Below are 18,776 nucleotides of genomic sequence, written 5' to 3' on the forward strand. Positions count from 1 at the left end.
ATCCCTGAGGATCTGTGGAACCCGGTGATCTTGGGTGCTAAGTTAAACCCATTTGGGACAGAAAAGGTTAGAAAGCTACATGGATTTTGGTGTGCAAATGTGCGCGCACTGAAATGGAAGCTTTTCCCAGGGCTTCACAAGCCACTGTCTATGTGGGATTGGTAATCTGCAGGTATTCCTCAGTTTACAACCACAATGGAGCCCAGAATTTTGGTCTGCTAACTGAGACAGTTGTTAACTGAATTTTGCCCCATTTTACATACAACCTTTCTTGCCACGATTGTCAAATGAATTACCACATCTGTTGTGAGTAATATGGTGGTTTCCTCACTGACTTTGCTTGTCAGAAGTTCTCAAAAGGGGATTACGTGGCCCCAGGAGATTGCAACCGTCATAAATATGAGTCAGTTGCCAAGCATCATGAGGATGCTGTAACAGTTGCGTGAAGAATTGTCATAAGCCACTTTTTTTTCAGTGTGTTCCGACCCAAACCTTTTTCCAATAAAACAAACACGAACGAAAGGGAATAGAAACCTTTTAATGATTCTTACGAATCCCCGGTAAAAAGGCTGCTGCAAACTAATTAACTTTGATAAGCACGAGTCTCGCCAAGAATAACAGATGAGGTTACCTAGAAATATTTTACAACACAAGAGTCTTCAAATACCAACTAAGATACTGCAATGTCCACAAGGTTAGAGTTTCAAAACGTTTTTGCTTCCTACAAAGGACGTCTGATTCACAGCTGGCTTTTATATGCTTGGAGAAGGGGCCATTACCTTGCAGCCTTACTCCTGAGTCGCCTGTGCTGCTGCAGCTGCTCTTTCCTACGAGCAGCCCTGCGCGCACGCACACTTGGCACAGGCTCCTCGGGAACCTCCTCATTGCTGCTGCCAGCCCCCACAATCTCTGAAGGCAGCAGTCCACTCCCTTATGGTCCTGGCCCCTCATCTGAGTCCTCGCTCTCCTCAGCCGTCCGCACCTGCTGCCGGCTAACCACAACACAGTGCCGTTTGAACCGCCACTAAATGAACTATTGTAACCCGAGGACTATCTATATCCTGTGGATCTATGTGTGTGCCTCTCTCTGTTTATCCATCCATCCACCCATCCACTGAGGTATTTTGATGCTGAAGCACCTCTTCCAAGAGTACATAGAATTTTGTTACCCTGAAAGAGTTCATAGCCACTGAAGATGCTCTGGCATTACAACTCTTATCAACATGAGTTGTTGATGGGAGTTGTGGACCCAACACATCCCAATAGTGAATACTTTGGGAAGAATGGACTTAGGGAATTCAAGCTCAAGGGAAATCCACCCCCTCTCCCCCAAATGTGTTATATCTCTTTCAATTGTCCATATACATTTTTATTTATTTCAAAAAATAGGATATTAGTTTAGTTTAGTTTATTGTCATTGCACCTCCTACAACGAAATCAAACACCATCTTCAGGGCACATCATGACCATGAAAATAAACACAGACACACATCCTTCACACTCCACACATTGAACCGAAAATCCCCCGCACCAACACTGCACTATACAGTAGAATTCAATAGAGTTACTGCCCTGGGATAGAAACTGTTTTTCAGCCTATTTGTCCTTGTTTTTATTGTCCTGTACCGTCTGCCAGATGGTAATAGTTCCAAAAAATGGTGCCCAGGATGAGATGGATCTTTGAGAATGTTTTGAACTTTCTTAAGGCAGCGGGAGCTATAAAACTCTTCCAAAGAGGGGAGAGGGCAACCAATGATCCCCTGGGAAATGACGTTAACCCTCTGGAGTGCTTTCCTATCTGCCCCTGTGCAATTGGCAAACCAGAGGTGCAGTAAATTAAGATACTCTCTATGGTACAGCGGTAGAAGGTCACCAGCAGTTTTTCATTCAGTTGTTGTTTTTTGAGAAGTCTCATGTAAAATTAAAAAGCCAAAAGAAGAAAAGACAAAAATTACAAGCACAACAAAAGAGAAATACTTTTGATTGCCCTTTGCACATTGTCCGAGTGATGCTGCAGGGTTATAAAGGAGCATTTTCCTTTACAAATTCCGCTAAGTGGCCTGGCTGGCATGGTTGGTAGCATTAATAATACAAATGCCATTCCCCATGCCTAATTCCCCAACACAAGGATTCTTAATTTGTTGCAACTAATCACTCACAAAAACGATTCCTCTAAACTTGATAAATAACAAAGAGAAGACTTGTAAAACCAGCATACAGACACACACACACACAGACACATACAAATCAGAAGCCATGAAATTGTCAACAAATTCAGGTCAGATAAAATCTGGAAACACAACTCCGAAAAATCTGTATTCTGCTTCCTTTCATTTGGGATGCTGATCCCAGTACAGGTAATCCTTGACTTACGCCCGTAACTGAGTCTGGAATTATGGTTGTATGTCCCTGCCAGTCATTAAGTTGATCGCCATGTGACTGTGCCCAATTTTTATGACCTTTTCTGCACTGGTTGTTAAGTGAATGCTCTGGTTGTTAAGTGAACGTGGTGGTCGTTGAATGAACCCATTGTGCCCAAATGCCCATTTTTTTTTGCTGTAAAATGAGAATAAACATCAGTTTCTGACAAAAACATCCTAACTTGCGATCGTGAATGTGGGCTGGTTGCCAAGCAACCAAAATGTGATCATGTGACCATGCCCTCCCGTGGTCACATGATCACATTTTGGTTGCTTGGCAACCAGCCCACCAGGGGTGGGGGAGTACGTGGCCATTGGAGCTTCAAAATTGGGTTATCAGTAGCTCTGAGGAAGTCCATTGTAACTTCAAATGTTTGTGAAGTGACTGGTCATAAATTGAGGACTATCTAGACTCTTTAAGACATTGCTTTTAAAAAAAACTCCTCTCCACAGAAGTGCTGAGTGCTGTAAAAGTACATGGCTAAAATGAGTAGAAGGGGATGTTTTATCGAAGGCTCTCTGATCGTAGAACTGCACTACTATCTGCTGCAAAAAAAACCCTCAATAATCTACCCCAAACCTGGCAATTTTAATATGTGTAGATTACAACCCTCAGAAGACCCCAGCCAGCATGGGGCATATTTTAACACAGCAAAGTTGCCAAGTTTGAAGAACACTGGTCTAGATCCACCTTAGCCACTTAGAATTGTGTCTGACCTGTTGAGATGGCAAATTCCAAACTCTGAGCCAAAGATTATGCAGCCTGAGAATAATCAAATAAGCACTCCCAACACCTCCAATATGATTTAAGGATGGAAAATGCTAACATTGCTTCTCATTTCAATCGGGTTAATGCAGGCAAGCTTCCTAATAAATTGAGTCTCGTGTTAATCCCCCAAAACAGGCAGCAGGTGGATCAAATCCAATTAATGAAAGTTAATTAATTGTTGGAAGGGATCTTGGATGTCTTCTACTCCAGGGGTCGCCAACCTTTTGGACCTCAGGGACCACCAAACTCATCATTTAAAATCCTGCAGACCAGAGACTCTGGGAAAATTCCCCCCTCGCAAAAAAAAATCCCCAAAATTTCCCACCATGTACTCCTACCGATCGACCATTCTTTATTTGGGATCGCAGGACACTGTCTCCAGCTCTGTTCTGAGAGAGAGGGGGAGAGAGATGGAGAGAGGGAGAGGAAGAGAGAGAGAGAGAGAGAAAGAGAAAAAGAGAGAGAGACTTTTGGCTTCATGCAAGGAAAGCAGCAGAAGCAGCAGAAGTTTTTCTCTCCCCCAAACTCTGCCAGAAATAACTCTTTGCCAGCGCAGCCTCTTAGAGCAGGATGCCTTGCAGGATCCCAGAGTCTCATTCTGGCAGAATTTGGGGGAAGAGAAAGACTTTGGTGCTTTCTGTGCATGCAGCCAAAAGCCTCCCCTCACTACCTTGTGTTGTTCGCAATGCAAGTGATGCAAGCCTTGTGTTCCCGCGGGCCATGTGGGCAACACAGCCTTGTGTTCCCACGCAGCCTGGATTAATTGCTTTGGGGGGTGTCATTTCTCTGCGGACCACCAAAATTTTCTCGCGGACCACCAGTGGTCCCTGGCCTGTTCCAGTCCAATCTCCTGTTAGAGCAGGAGGCCATATATCGTTTCAGACAAATGGCTGTCTAATTCTTTTTAAAGACCTCCAGTGATAGAGCACTCACAACTTCTGAAGACAAGCGTTCATTCATTCATTCATTCATTCATTCATTCATTCATTCGATTCTATCTATTGTCCATCGGCATAAGGTGGCATTCATAGCTCTTATTCTTCCATTTTTTTCTCCATTGCCACCCTAGAGAGTTGGTTATGCTAAACAACATTTTCCTTGGGTGAGGCTGGACTAGAACTCGGGATTCCCATCTCCTGAGCTATGACATCACACGGTCGACAAAGTTTACTGTAACCAGTAGCATCATGGGCCAAATGACTTAAAATGACACTGTTGTTATTTTATATATGACACTTTGCAGGTAAAGTATTACAAAATATTTATCCTTAAAAATGTAAAAGGCATTTATGAATCAAAACAGTAAGACAACGACAGAAAAAGACATTGAATATTTTTTTTCTTCCTCTATGGATCCATATTTCTTGGGTGTCTTGGGAACTGCAAGTAGGGAAGATGAGAGATTCCAATAAAGGAGAATATTTTTAGCTCAAGGGGTCCTTGGTGCTCTCTAAGCTTGGTTGTTTTCTTGCAAACGTTTCATTACCCAAACTAAGTAACATCATCAGCGCAGACAAGAGATTGCAGCCAAGAGTATAAACATACTCTTAGAAAACCATAAATCTAGGAAAAATGGAAGGCATAAAATATCCATTTGCGGGTTGGAGACAAAAGAATTACAGTTCAAGCCATGGGCAGACCAACAGTCAAGGAAGGCTTTGAACGCATTCATTAAAAATACCCTCCCTTGATTTTACCTCTCGTTTACTTGATAATGACAAAGCATAACAACTCAGTCATAATAAGAATTGTTTTAGAAAAAGTTTTATGTGTTTGTTTCTTTATATCTCTTTTGCAACAATCTGGCGGTTCTGGAAACAGGGAAGAGATTTGCTAGTTTGGGCCTTTCTTTCTCTCTAAGCCAGGCCCACCTACCCCCCCCTCCTTTTTCCCCCCTGAAAGGTATCACATCCTTCTGTTTGATATGTTGTTGGAAATGGTTGCTAAGGAGAACAGGGTTCTGTTACAACCAGTGAGGCTTGCTCTAATAATACCCTTCTCTGTGCATAGTTCAGGAGCAGACACCTCTCAGCTATAAAGAGACTGCACATTTCGACAGAGGAATACTTTAACTTATGTTACATCCCCGGAGTTTGCAGGCAGGCCAGTTAACCTCCTGGCTCCGCACAGCCCCGAGATGGGAGGGTTAATATTTATAACAATGGCCAGCAGAAGCTTCCCAAGAAAAATAAGCTTCCAGCTTCTACAATTGGGGATGAAGATCTCGTGAAGATTTACCGCTTGGCATAATGCCTTGGTAAGACCAGATCTGGAAGATGTGCTTTAGACAGACACCACACCTCATACGAACACAGCATCCTCCATTCAAGTTGAACAAATGCTGTTAGGTGGGTTGAGTTAAGAGGCAGCCTACTGGTGCCACATCGCCCAGGCGGTGTCCATGGCTGATGATGGAACGAGAGTTACCTCCTCTCAGGGGTGGGATTCTACCAGTTCGCACCTATTCACTAGAACCGGTTGTTAACATTCTAAGCGGTTCGGAGAACCGGTTGTTAGAAGAAATTAATGGCTTAATCCTGTAAGGAAGGCAGGAAGGAAACATTCTGGTGTTGCTTACAGAAACTGCCTCTCCGTTAACCCTTATTCCATTCTTGGCAGGACTAGACTTCCTAGACTTCTTGGCTGGTCCTGCACACCCTGCCCTGCCCATCCCTTCCCAGGTGTCCCCACGCAGCCAGTTTTGGATGCAGGAAAGTGCAGGGCCTGCACGGAGGCTTGGGGTGGGCAAAAAATGGGCCACCCGGAAGTTCGATGAAGGCCGGAAATGGGCCCGTTTCCATCTTCCAGAGAGCCTCCGCAGCCCAGGGAGGCTGTTTCCGCCCTCCCGGAGTCTCGAGGAAAAAATGCCCCCCCTCCCCCACTGTAGGGCAGGAGGCTGACTAGGCCACACCCGCCATGGCCACGCCCACCCAGCAACTGGGCAGAGAACCCGTTGCTAAAATTTTTGAAGCCCACCCCTGAGCTGAGGTCTATCGGGATTTGAAGTAGACCTGAGAGTTTTTGCACGGGTATGGAACAGAGCAAAACAAGCTACTTCCAGGTTGGAACCAAAATAGAATTTGGTCTATTTAACCCAGCCATTAAAAAAAAAAAGAACAAGAGACCCAAATATACACCAAGCTGGGAGACCAGGAATCTGCTCCAGAATCTGTTTATCCGCCAGGGGGGAAAGCTGGGATGCTGTGACAAAATTGTGTAGTCTTGCTCCCTTCTGCACTCCATGGGGGTCTCCTCTGCGATGTTTCTGCAGCCATCTGTTCAGCAATGTAGAAAACCCACACACACACACACACTCACAGACACACACACATACACACGCACAGAGCTAATCCCAGGATTCATCCAATCTACAAGAAACTGCAGATCCTCCCTCCCCAATAAGCCCCCCCCCCTCCACTTTGACAGCGGTAACAGATTATTCGTGGGTGGTGGGTTGCTTGAGAGAGAGAGAAAGAGTCGCTGAGGACGTCTATCGCCTAAAGCTTGCAAGAGATGTCTCTCATTCTTCAACAGACTTTCGGTTAGCGGGGCGTGTGTGTGTGTGTGGGGGGGTTGCTTTCACAGCTCCAGGTCAGCAAGGGGGCAGGCAACAAAAGGAGTGGTGGAGGGGGGGAAAACTAAGCTACAAGGACTGTTTTTCTGTCCAGATGGCACAAAGCTACTGAGTTCCAAGCAGCTCCTACGTGACTGGGTAGCAGGTGATGGGGGAAAAATTAATCCAGCTCTCAACAGATCACAGAATAACCTGGAGGTTTTTTTAAACATCTTTTGCTGGGAGGGGCAACTATGGCCCTTTAATGACTTGTGGACTTCAACTCCCAGAATTCCCTGAGCCAGCCAGCTCAGGAATTCTGGGAGTTGAGGTCCACAGGTCGTAACGGGGCCATAGTTGCCCATCCCTGATCTTTTGGGTTCTCCTGCTCCAGCTGTGAGTCATTTGTTGGTGTTTGCTCTCTGCTACGACCACAAAAGTCATCCCAATTCCTAACAGAGTTGGAAGAGACCTTGAAGAGGTCCAGCCCTCTGCTCAGACAGAAAACCCTATAACCATGATGGCGAACCTGTGGCATGCACAGGTGGCACGCAGAGCTATTTGTGCTGGCATGCGAGCTGCAGGCAAACTTACCTCACTGGGCATGCATGCGCCTCACAGCTGATTTTCAGCCGGTTTGAGGTCTTTTTCGGCATCCCAAAGGCTTGAGGAAGGCTTCTGCAGGCTTTGCAGGCCGAAAACTTGCCACGTTTCATCATTTCCTGCTTTTCCGAAAATACCGGAAGTGACGAAAACAGGGCTAATTTTCGGCCTGCAAAAGCCTTCCTAAAGCCTCTGGGAGGCCGAAAAAGGCCTCAAACCAGCTGAAAATCAGCTGTGAGGCGCAGTGCAGGTAAGGGGGCAACGGGGGTGGGTAGGTGGGGATTGCACGCACATGCATAGGGGGCGTGGGAGGGGCTCACATTGCCTTCTGGGTGCTGGCACGCGAGTGCAAGCGTGCGCACAATTTTTGGCACAGGAGCCCCAAAAGGTTAGCCACCACTGCCCTATACCATTTCAGACAAATGGTTGTCCAGTCTCTTCTGAAAAACTTACAGTGTTGGAGCATTCATAATTTCTGGAAGCAAGTTGTTCCACTGATAGATTGTTCCAACTACCAGGAAATTTCTCCCTTAGTTCTAGGTTGCTTCTCTCCTTGATTAGTTTCCATCCATTGCTTCTTGTTTTGCCTTCTGGTGCTTTGGAGCACTGCTATCATGTCTCCCCTAGTCCTTCTTTTCATTAAACTAGACATACCCAATTCCAGCAACCGTTCTTCGTATGTTTTAGCCTCCAGGCCCCTAATCATCTTGGTTGCTTTTCTCTGCACTCTTTCTCCTGGTCTCCTTCTCTAACCCTTTAAGAGAGGGATGGTAGCCAAGGGTGCTCTCCAAACGTCTTTTCAGTCTTGGTGGGAGAATTACACACTGATATGGGCTCTGTGTGCAAGACTTGCCCCTTCACCCTTTTTCTTTGCTGTACAGTACAAGGAATTCTAGCAGCAAACGAAAAATATAGCAGAGGACATCAGAGAAACAGAGCAGGAAGGTAAGCGGGGAACCTGGTGCTAGGTAGCCAATATTCTGCAGACATACCAGGTTGATGTGCACCAAGAAGCTGAATCAAAGAGGCTTTTAAAAGAGTCCATCCCTAATACAAGTTAAGGATGTGAGAACAGCCAGGCTGGACCTAACTCAGGGTCCAGCCTTTGCTTTCGAAAGATCAGAGTTGTGCAAATCATGATATTCCCTAAATATCGACAGATCCCACACATCCTGTCCATAAATTGTTTCAACTCGTCCCCTTGGGACACTGCTGCAGGGCATTGCGTGCCAAAACAATTAGACACAGTTTTTCCCCTTGTGCCATCACTCTGCTAAACACCTAATCCTCACAGTATTATCTTTTGTCTATTTATCCAAGTGGTATGGCTGTAGTATTATTATTATTATCCTTCTCATCTTCTGTATGACTCCCTCTTGTTGGTATCATTAATATGATTATTATTACTCTGTTGCTTTGCATGTACGTTGAGAGCTCCTGCACCAGAGACAAATTCATTGGGTGTCTTATCACATTTGGCCAAATAAAGAATTCTATTCTATTCTATTCTATTCTATTCTATTCTATTCTATTCTATTCTATTCTATTCTATTCTATTCTATTCTATTCTATTCTATTCTACTCTACTCTACTCTACTCTACTCTACTCTACTCTACTCTACTCAACTCCCTCCACTCCACTCCATATTTTCTATCCTATCCCATTGCACTTCATGGAAGCTAAAGCTAGACTTTGAAGAAGTAGGATAAGAAGAGAATTGATGCTTTTGAATTTTGGAATGGGGGAAGAGAATACCATGGACCGTCAAGAAAACAAACGGATGGATCATCAAATCAACACAGAGGTCTAACTTGTCCTAGTTCAGACCCTTATCTGAAGAATTAGTCCTCCAGAGAAGAAGAAGCTGGGAAGAATGGAAAGAAAGAGAAGATGACCAGCAGTGTCATCACCACCCGCCAATGGTGATGGGTACACCATTGGAAGACCCAAAGCACCAGGCATGGGTCAGATAATTTTAGAGAAGGTAGATCTAGTCCACTAAGACGAAGCCCAGACTTGAGGCAAAAATGACAATATTTATTTGTTTGTTTGTTTATTAAAGGTACAGGCTGCCCATCTTGCTAAGCAAATATCCTTCAGACATATTGCATGAAGACCTTGCTCTTTGGAGGAAGGTGAAAGGAAATGGAAGAAGAAGACAACTAGCAGCTTTTGTAAAATGCAAATTTGCCCTCGGATATAGACAGTTTAAGCTCTCTTATTCAAAGTCAGTCTTTAAAAACGATATACGGTATGTTGGCTGGGGAATTCTGGGAGTTGAAGTCTACAGGTCTTAAAGTTACCAAGGTTGGACACCTTGGCTGTATATGATCCACTAAAAAAAAAGAGGGTGGGTGAGAAATTCCACTGATCGCACACAATACATATAAAACTGAAGACTCGCAGCCAACAGCTAGCAGGTTATTTCAAGCCAGCACAAGAAATTCAGTTTTCCAAACTCTTCAATCTTCCTTTCCACCAAAACCTTTTGCAACTCTTCTTGTCCCTGGGCCTGCTAGGAGGTTTTTCCTTCCCCTGCTAGCTCTTTCACCTCATTGGGCCTTAGGAGTCATACATATTTACTCAAATGCGATGAAAAAAAACCTATATAAAACCAGCTCGTTTGCTGGCTCTTTTGAGCTGAAGCCAATGTTCAAAGCAAAAGGAGAGAAAAAAAAAAAACCCCAACCTCCGTCCCTCTGTAGATCAACAGAGGCAGCCTTTCAACCATTCCCCCCCTCTTCCCCCCACCAAAAGCACTCTCCCTCTCCCTTATATGCAGAACAGAGAAAAATTGCACCTCAAGAAACTGAGTGTTTGCTAAAGGGATCGTTTAAAATAGGCCTGGAGAAGGACGGCGGAGGTCTATAAAAATTATAACGGTTCCCTGTAACCATGAAACGCATCATGTCAACAAACAGAGATGCCACCGCCCCTTCCCTTTCTCCCTGCTGTTTTTATTTTTCTAAAATTAATTGGGTGCAAAACGAATGCTGGCTTGCTTTTGAAACACGGCCAGATGGTATGGAGATTTCACCCCCACCAGCGAAGGAACCGCCTTGAAGGCGCTGAAGCAACCATTCATCCGGTTACCTGAAGCATGTTGAGAAGAAGACTCCGGAACTTGGTGCCATCCACCATGAAGAGAGCCATCTTGTCGCACAGCTTGGCCGCCGTGCACGCAAAGCTACGGTCAGTCACGGCCTTCTGGTAGATGGTCTTGACGATCTCGCCCAGCATCTCCTCGGAGTTGGTGGAATTCTGGGCTTCCTCCATGAAGTTGGTGAGCTTGGAGTCCACCCCGCTGCTATTGTTATTCCTCATGCTATTGAGAATCTCAATTAATTTGTCCATTTTGTTCCTTTGTGGGTCCGTGGACTCCACCACCACTTCGTCCTGATCCGTGAAAAGGGAAAGACAAGGCATCTGTTACGCAAGGGGGAGACATGGAGGGAGAAAGAGAAAAGAACACGGATCAGCACTGTGTGACAAGCCATGACGGTTAGGAGGCATCGAACAAAAGCCAGCATAGTAGAAACCTGCCTGCTCAATCTAGGACCCCCCAGGGAATTCTGGGACTTGTGGTCCCAATGCATTTTAAGGCTGCCGTATTATGAAAATAGTAGCATACTAACTCTATGCCCGTGCTTCGCTACGAAACTATGCAATTGGGCTTAATTTTGGGGGAGGAAAATAAGGGGGGAAAAAATTCTGTCTCTACCTACCAGCATGTGTGTGAGAGTTGAGGGCTGTTTGGAAACAGAAACATGGAAACTGAAAGAGTATTTGCTGTGTGAGCAAGAAGGAGACAGCAAGGAGCCTGGGCGTGGCTTAGCTCAACTGTTCTGTACTAAAGCGGGTTGCTGCTGTGAAGTAAAACTGAAACTCCTCTCCTCTGCTTGTGTTTTGTATTTGGAACAGATTTCTTTTCAGGTGGGGAGGTGGGAATAGAACACCTTAACATCAGAATGTATTAATAATAATATACAAAATACTAATGGTCATTTTGAAAAATCCTTTCTTAGTGTGCACCTAGAAGCCAAGAGGAACATACGTGCCAAATTTCAAGTTTATAGACTTTATGGTTCTGGAGATTTTGTGATGATGCATGAGTGGCATTTCGCTTTTATACATATAGTTTTTCAGTGGTGGTTCTGACCTGGTATCCATTTCTGGCTAATATCACTCAAATAGTGGTACATCTCCACAGAATACCAGAATCAATCTAAATTGCATCTTTCAAATCCTTCAATTGACCTACAGGTAGTCCTCCATTTAAAACGATTCATTTAGTGACCATTCAAAGTTACAACGGCACCAAAAACAGTGACTTATGACTGTTTTTCACATTTACAACCATTGCAGCATCCCCATGGACACGTGATCAAAATTTAGATGCTTGGCTACTAACTCATATTTATGACAATTGCAGTGTCCTGGGGTTTGGGGATTACTTTTGCGACCTGCCAACAAGCAAAGTCAATGGGGAAGCCAGATTCAAATAACAATGTTTGTTACTAACTTAACAACTGCAGTGATTCACTTAACAAATGTGTCAAGAAAGGTCATCAAATAGGACAAACTTCATTTAATAAATGTCTTGCTTAGCAAAAGAAATGTTGGGCTAAATTGTGATTGTTGGTTGAAGATTACTTGTATTTTTTTAACCCACGAATTCCAATATCCAAGGTCTTCTGAAAAAATTACTGTCTTGTTTCTTCTGTGCTGTGGAAATGGAGATAACCACATCCCCTAATTTTTTTCACAGATTTTGGGAGTATAAAAAAGGCTCTGTTTTTTGGGCAGAAACTCTGTACTTTTAATGCCCGTATGGCAGACAGCAATTAAAGGAATGAATAATCCTTAAAGAAATGCTGACGTCTATAATACTGAAGCCATGCCCATTGAATTTCTGCTCATCATTTTCATGATGAATTTCATGATGACATTTATTTTCATTGAATTACTCATTCCATGGTGTGATAAAGGATTAAAGTCCCCTTCAATTTTAGAGATAAAATTGCATTCTAATTTCAATTAAATGGCTGGCTTCAGGTAAGTTGGCACAAGAAATAAACGGGATCTGGTTGGTTTGCTAAGATTCATGAACTGATGCCAAGGACATTGTTTTAAGTGGGGACTTTCCCGGATGTGGAAGTGAAATTATTTGGGTCAAAACTAAGATTAGCTCTGATCAATAGGAAGCAAAAGCAACAAATAATATAGAGTGACACCTAGAGACAGAACATGGTATTTATTACAGGACATTGCGCTGGCTTTGCTGAAGCAGAAGAGAAATTAAACAGGGACATTAAATAAGACTTTTCCAAGACAAAATAAAGCCAAAGAGCAATAGTTTCTGTAAAGTTGACAATAACAAAAACAATATATTAGTCATCATTTATATTACACTTTTCTTTCTGGAATACAACATGATTTCTCTGTGACAAGGCATGAAAAGCTAACTCACTAGCAAGGGCCTTCTCAGTGGTGGCTCCCTTCCTTTAGAATCATTCCCCTAGAGATAAGATTGGCCCTGCCTGTAGCTTTTCTGCAAACTCTTGATGAAACTGTTTAGTCAGGGACCCCATTTAGAGCCAATCCAGCAGTTTGGCTTGATTCTCTTGTCGTCATGGGGCGGGCAGTGGGTCAGTTAAACTATGGATTTTCAACGGGAACAGCTTGCCCTCGGAAGTTGTGGGAGCGCCATCACTTGAGACTTTCAAGAAGAGATTGGACTGCCATTTGTCAGAAATGGTGTAGGGTCTCCTGCTTGGGTGGGGGGTTGAACTAGATGACCTATAAGGCCCCTTCCAACTCTGATTCTCTGTTATCTGTTAACTGTTGACTTTTAATGTTGTACACCACCTGGAGCTACTGTGTGTGAGTTGGCCAGCTATATAAGTTTGTTTAATAAGTAAATAAGCAATGTACAACATAACAAATACATCTCAATTCTGCTGATGGATTGATTTCATCCCTCCGGATTTATATACGGATAACAGAGGAAGCTTGTGGTGGAAATAAAAGTTTTCATATGAGGGAAGCATACAGATGACTCCAGAAAACTGAACTTATTGTACAGGTTTAAAGCACTCACTTGTGCCAGCCCTCCTTGCCTATTTTTTTCCCCATTTGGGAGGATTTAAGGGCAAATGGATGCCTTATAAGCCCTATCAAAACTCTTATTAAAGGCCTGTAATAACTGGTTGAAGTATGACACCTTTCTATTTCCCCCCCAAATTCAACGCTTAAAATTAAACATTATTTCTATTCTGATTCTGCTTAGTACATTCTAAATACCATTTAAAGAAAAAAAAACACGTAATATTCTTATAAATATTAAAAATAGTATTCCCTAACAAATTAGTTAAATACACATCAATTACACAATCCCTACAATATTTTATTGACACATATTTCAAATACAAATATAAAATGCAATCTTGTGTACCTTTGCAGAATCTCTATTAAAACTTTATTTTACCCTTTATCTCTGAAAAAAAGTTGCTTATAAACAAAACAAACAACATCTTGTTTATTCCCTTTACTTTGTCTCTTCCTTCCTTATCAAATCTAGCCTTTTTACCACCCCCCACTCTCAATCTCCCACTTTTTAATCTCCCCTCTCTGTTACATTCCTTTTTTCCATTGCTTTCTATCATTATATCGATTTTTCACCTTTCTTTTCCCTTTCTTAATTGTTTTTTTAGAGCTTAAATTCTTGACTTTCTTCTCCTTTTTACCCTTTTTTGAAATCATATGTCCATTCAAGATGGTCACAAATCCTCAGTAACGAGGTTAGCGCAACTCCCTGACACAAGAAACTTGCAAATGTCTTTGATGGCTCCAGAAGTGAGTGAGGAAAACAAGATGGATGTGTGTTTTCAGATTGGGTGTTGTTTTCTCTCCTGTTATGATGGATCTATAGAATGGAGGAAATATGGGATATATATTTTTTTCTTTCTTTTTTAGGGCTATATTAATGAGGGAATATAATACATGCAGATGAAATAAATGTAAAAATTAGTAACAAAAATAGATTGGAAAATGAATTAACAGAGATATGGAAATGGAATACTTATATATGCTTGCTTTAAGATTTTGCTTAGGTTGATTTTTAAAACAGAGATGATTTTTGCAATCCGGTTTATTAGTTTTTATTTATATCCTGCCTTTATTATTTTTTATAAATAATTTAAGGCAGTGAATATATCTCCTTCCTATTTTCCCCACAACAACACCGTGAGGTGATTCGGATTGAGAGTGACTGTATCAAAGTTACTCAGCTGGTTTTCATGGCTAAAGGCGGGACTAGAACTTAAAATTCTCCGGGTGATTGGCCCAGTCACCCATCCAGCTTTCATGGCTAAGTTGGGATAGAACTAAGAGTCTCCTGGTGATTGGTCCAAAGTCACCAGCCTAGCTTTTGCACCTAAGGCAGGACTGGAAGTCATCACCGCCCAATGATTGGCCCACAGTCACCCAAATGGCTTTCATGCCTAAGGTAGGATTAGAACTCACAGTCTCCCGCTTTCTAGCCTGGTGCCTTAACCACTGGAGCAAACTGGCTTTGATAATGATGGATAGGTATTTCTGGATTAAGGATTGGATGACTGGATTTGTCGAAGACTATAGAAATGTTATAGAGGTTTCTAAATTTGAAGTTAGTTATCGGTTACGTTAGGCTTAATTTAGATATTATATATTTGTACTGAGAAAAGTTGAACGGCTTTCCCTACTTTTCTCCTCCCCATCTCCCCACTTTTTCACTCTATCTCCTTTTGAATTTTTTCCTTCCCCTGTTTTTGGTAGTTAGTGTGAATTTTAATTCTTTCTGAATGTTAATAAAGTTCTATTTTTTTTTAAAAAAAAGAAGTGACTGAGGAACAGCAGTTACCTTCTCTTTTAGCCTCCGGCGTAGCCTGTCCTTGGAAGACTGCAGCAAGTTGACTTTGGGTCTCTCGTTTTTCCGTTCGTGGATGCTGTCCTTCCGTTTGCTTTCGGGATCCTGGAGGTACTGTGGCGACGGCCTCTCAGTGGCATCGTGGTTGCGGTGCATCTCCAGAGGGATGTGCACCGTGCAGACAGAAGTATCTTCTATTTTTAGATTCTCGGTCTCTTTGGTGTTTCGGTGTGTCTCTTTGTCATTGGAAGAGTGTTTCTGGTTGTGATGCCACCGCCGGTTCTGGCTGTAGCCGTGGTGGCCACATCGCCCCGAGGGGTGTGGCGCTTGGCCTCCTTGTGAAGGTTTCTGGTGTTCTTTGTTGTGCTTGGTGGTGCCCTGCTGGTTTTCTGAGTGCTGCTGTGGCTTGTTTCCCCCAGGGGCCCTTTGTTTCCTGCAAAGCCAAACCAGGAAGGTCAGTATCGGAGTTTGCCTGTATGTCTGTGGAGCTTCTCAACCATCCAGGTTACGGTTGTCTCCAAAGAAGGGGTGGCATTCAGCAGGTTCTGACCAGTTCTGGAGAACCGGAAGCGGAAATTTTGAGTAGTTTGGAGAACCGGCAAATCCCACCTCTGACTGGCCCCGCCCCCATCTATTCTCCGCCTCCCGAGTCCCAGCTGATTGGCTGGGTCTTCTTTGGTTGCCCTGCATGGGAGAACGGAGCTGGAAAGCAGGTTAGTGGGGTGGGGAGGGAATGGGGATTTTGCAGTAACCTTCCCCTGCCACGCCCACCAAGCCACGCCCACAGATCTGGTAGTAAAAAAATTTGAATCCCATCACTGGGCCCAAAGGGGCTTTTTCAAGAGGTTAGCTGGACTTTCTGGTTTTTCTTTGAAGTCGTTTCGCTTCTTATCCAAGAAGCTTCTTCAGCTCTTCTCAGAGTTGAATCTATTCTCAGAACTGAAGAAGCTTCTTGGATGAGAAGCGAAACGTCTTCCAAAAGAAAAAAACAGAAAGTCCAGTGGCCTCTTGAAAAAAAGCACCATTGGGTGGTCTGTCTGTACACGTTCAGACATCCCTTAAATGTGGTACCAACAAATATCAGGTAGATTTAAACAGTAGTTAACTTGGCACATTCCAAATATTTTGGACTACGGAGTCCACAACTTTCTCATTGGTCATGCTGGATCAGAATTATGGTCATTGTATTGCTTTTATCTGGAATTAAGTCCTGTTTGACTGACTTCCTGGTAAACATGAATAAAATTGCATAGTGAAATATAAAACAAACCAAACGGACAAGCAAACAAAAACTTCTGAAATATTGTAAATTCTGATCACTGGTTTTCCATGCAACTGACAGTCCAAACTATAAAAGGTTTTAAAAAAAGGAGATTGCAAATATCAAGCAGCAAATTCAAAGGGCAGAATCACAATCAGATAAATACAGAATTTATCCCTTTAAAAAAAAATGCATAGAAAATACCTTCATTACTCCTTTTCTTGTCCCCTGACTGGTTCATTCGGGCTCATTCTGGACATTCAGTGGAAGGTTTATAAACAGACCCATCAACTTCTTCAAGATCAGATAACTAAACACACAATCACAGTCAGAGCCCCTAACCTGGACCTCTTTAATTTAAATTTAAATTACTCCACCACTCTCCTTCCTTCCTTCCTTCCCTTCCTTGCTTCCCTTTCTTGAATATTTGACCTAGGGCAATGAGTTATTGCTCTACCTTTTATTTTATTTCCCCAAAATACTTCATAGCCTGGCCTTTGAGTCAACAAACTAGGACTGTTCAGGCATCAGACAGAGAACTCCCCTGGGGGCTCTCAGGAAGGATAAACTAACCCCGATTTTCCCTGGCATACAGTGACTTCCGATCTGTGGGTTTTGCAAAGGGCACATCATGCTTGGGAACATCAGCCAAGGGCTGCCAATGAACTCCATGCTATTAGTTCTTCCACATGTATCTATAACTAAAGATGCGCAGCCAAGGATGGGGTTGGTCATTCTGAATCATGGTGAAAGCCAGCTCTCATCTCTGTAACCACGCTCGGAGTTTCTGTATTTTTATTTATTTTTTAATTCAGAAAAACTGACTTCACACTTCCCTTTCGGTTGCTGAATGAATGATTCACAACATGTTGTCACTGAACCTTGTCAGGAGAGTATGAATGTTCCATGACATACAAGCACCTTGGCCAATTCCTGGGAAGAGAACTCTTGACAGAACTAGATCCAGATGTATTTCTGCACATTATGTTGGCTATAGAGTTATAATAACTTTGTGGGCAGCGTAACAAGATTAGTGGCTCACATTAAAAAAAAAAAACTGCTTTCAGTCATTCTCCACTCCAGTTCTCTGGAAGCAGGCTGATAGTGTAACCGGATTGCTATGTAGGTCTGACGCATTTTCCACCGCATTTTCAGGTGGAAAAATCCAATATTTCCCACAAGTGAAAAGAACAACGTTTGGGATTGGCATGGGGTCCTGAAATTGGATTGCTTCATCTTTCTTCTTCCTGGAACAAACTAAGGATCCTTGTTGAACTCAGAGCAGAATCAACTCTACAAGACCAGAAATTGCTGTACACAACCTATCAACTATGGGAGTAACAACTATGGAAAGATACCTAAATTCCAACAATGGATGATTAGTTGCAAACACTGATGGAGGTTTTGCCGTGTAGCAAAGATGCCTACATTGGCTGCTCTAATTCACAGAGCACTGCACACCAGAACAACTAGACACAAGGACAGTTTTTTCCTAAACGCCATCACTCTGCTAAACAAATAATTATCTCAACACTGTCCAACTATTTACAAAGTCTGCACTACTATTATTGTTAATCTTGTCATCACTCCTTATCACACATCCCCTCCCACTTGTGACTGTATGACTGTAACTTTGTCGCTTGTATCCTTATGATTTTTATTGACTGTTTCCTAGTATGATTTGATTGCTTATTGTACCCTATGACTTTTATTAAGTGTGGTACCTTATGATTCTTGACTATTGACGAATGTATCTTTTCTTTTATGTACACTGAGAGCATTTGCACCAAGACAAATTCCTTGTGTGCCCAATCACACTTGGCCAATAAAAAGAATTCTATTCTATTCTATTCTATTCTATTCTATTCTATTCTATTCTATTCTATTCTATTCTATTCTATTCTATTCTATAAATTCTATAATAAAAAAGAATTCTAATTCTAGAATTCTAATTCATTTACCTTATACTTTAATCCAACCATTTCTAATCTGGTGCCTTTCATATAAATTCATACAAGATTCTTATAATTCACTACTGGAGAGGTCATAAATGCAGTGTGCGAACTCAAAAGTTTTTAAAAAGCAACCCTGCTTTTTATAGTATTATCTCACATAAGTCACCAGACTGAGAAGGGCTGGCTCAGATCTAGCTAAATAATGTAACTGTAAAAAGATGAAAAGCATTTGGCAAAGTTTCTGAGGACATCCTCATTACTAAAATGATAAAATAAGGCTAAATGATACTGTTGGATGGATTCATCAT

General features: G+C 42.6%; 1 protein-coding gene across 2 annotated transcripts in view; it reads right to left on the reverse strand.

Moving 5' to 3' along the window:
- The window catches only part of CTIF (cap binding complex dependent translation initiation factor), a 155,401-nt gene that overhangs the window by 37,279 nt on the left and 99,346 nt on the right, over positions 1 to 18,776 (reverse strand). The window contains exons 8-9 of one of the 2 annotated variants that reach the window (XM_026714850.2): positions 15,247 to 15,685; positions 10,440 to 10,772 (exon numbers count right to left, since the gene is read on the reverse strand). In XM_026714850.2, coding sequence (XP_026570635.1) covers positions 10,440 to 10,772; positions 15,247 to 15,685 — 772 coding nt within the window. The remainder of the gene's footprint in view (positions 1 to 10,439; positions 10,773 to 15,246; positions 15,686 to 18,776) is intronic. The other variant, XM_087927526.1, reaches the window with a different exon arrangement.

Source organism: Pseudonaja textilis, chromosome 2 (genome assembly GCF_049901715.1).
Source record: "Pseudonaja textilis isolate UNSWEBS1 chromosome 2, rPseTex1.2, whole genome shotgun sequence".
Taxonomy (NCBI): domain Eukaryota; kingdom Metazoa; phylum Chordata; class Lepidosauria; order Squamata; family Elapidae; genus Pseudonaja; species Pseudonaja textilis.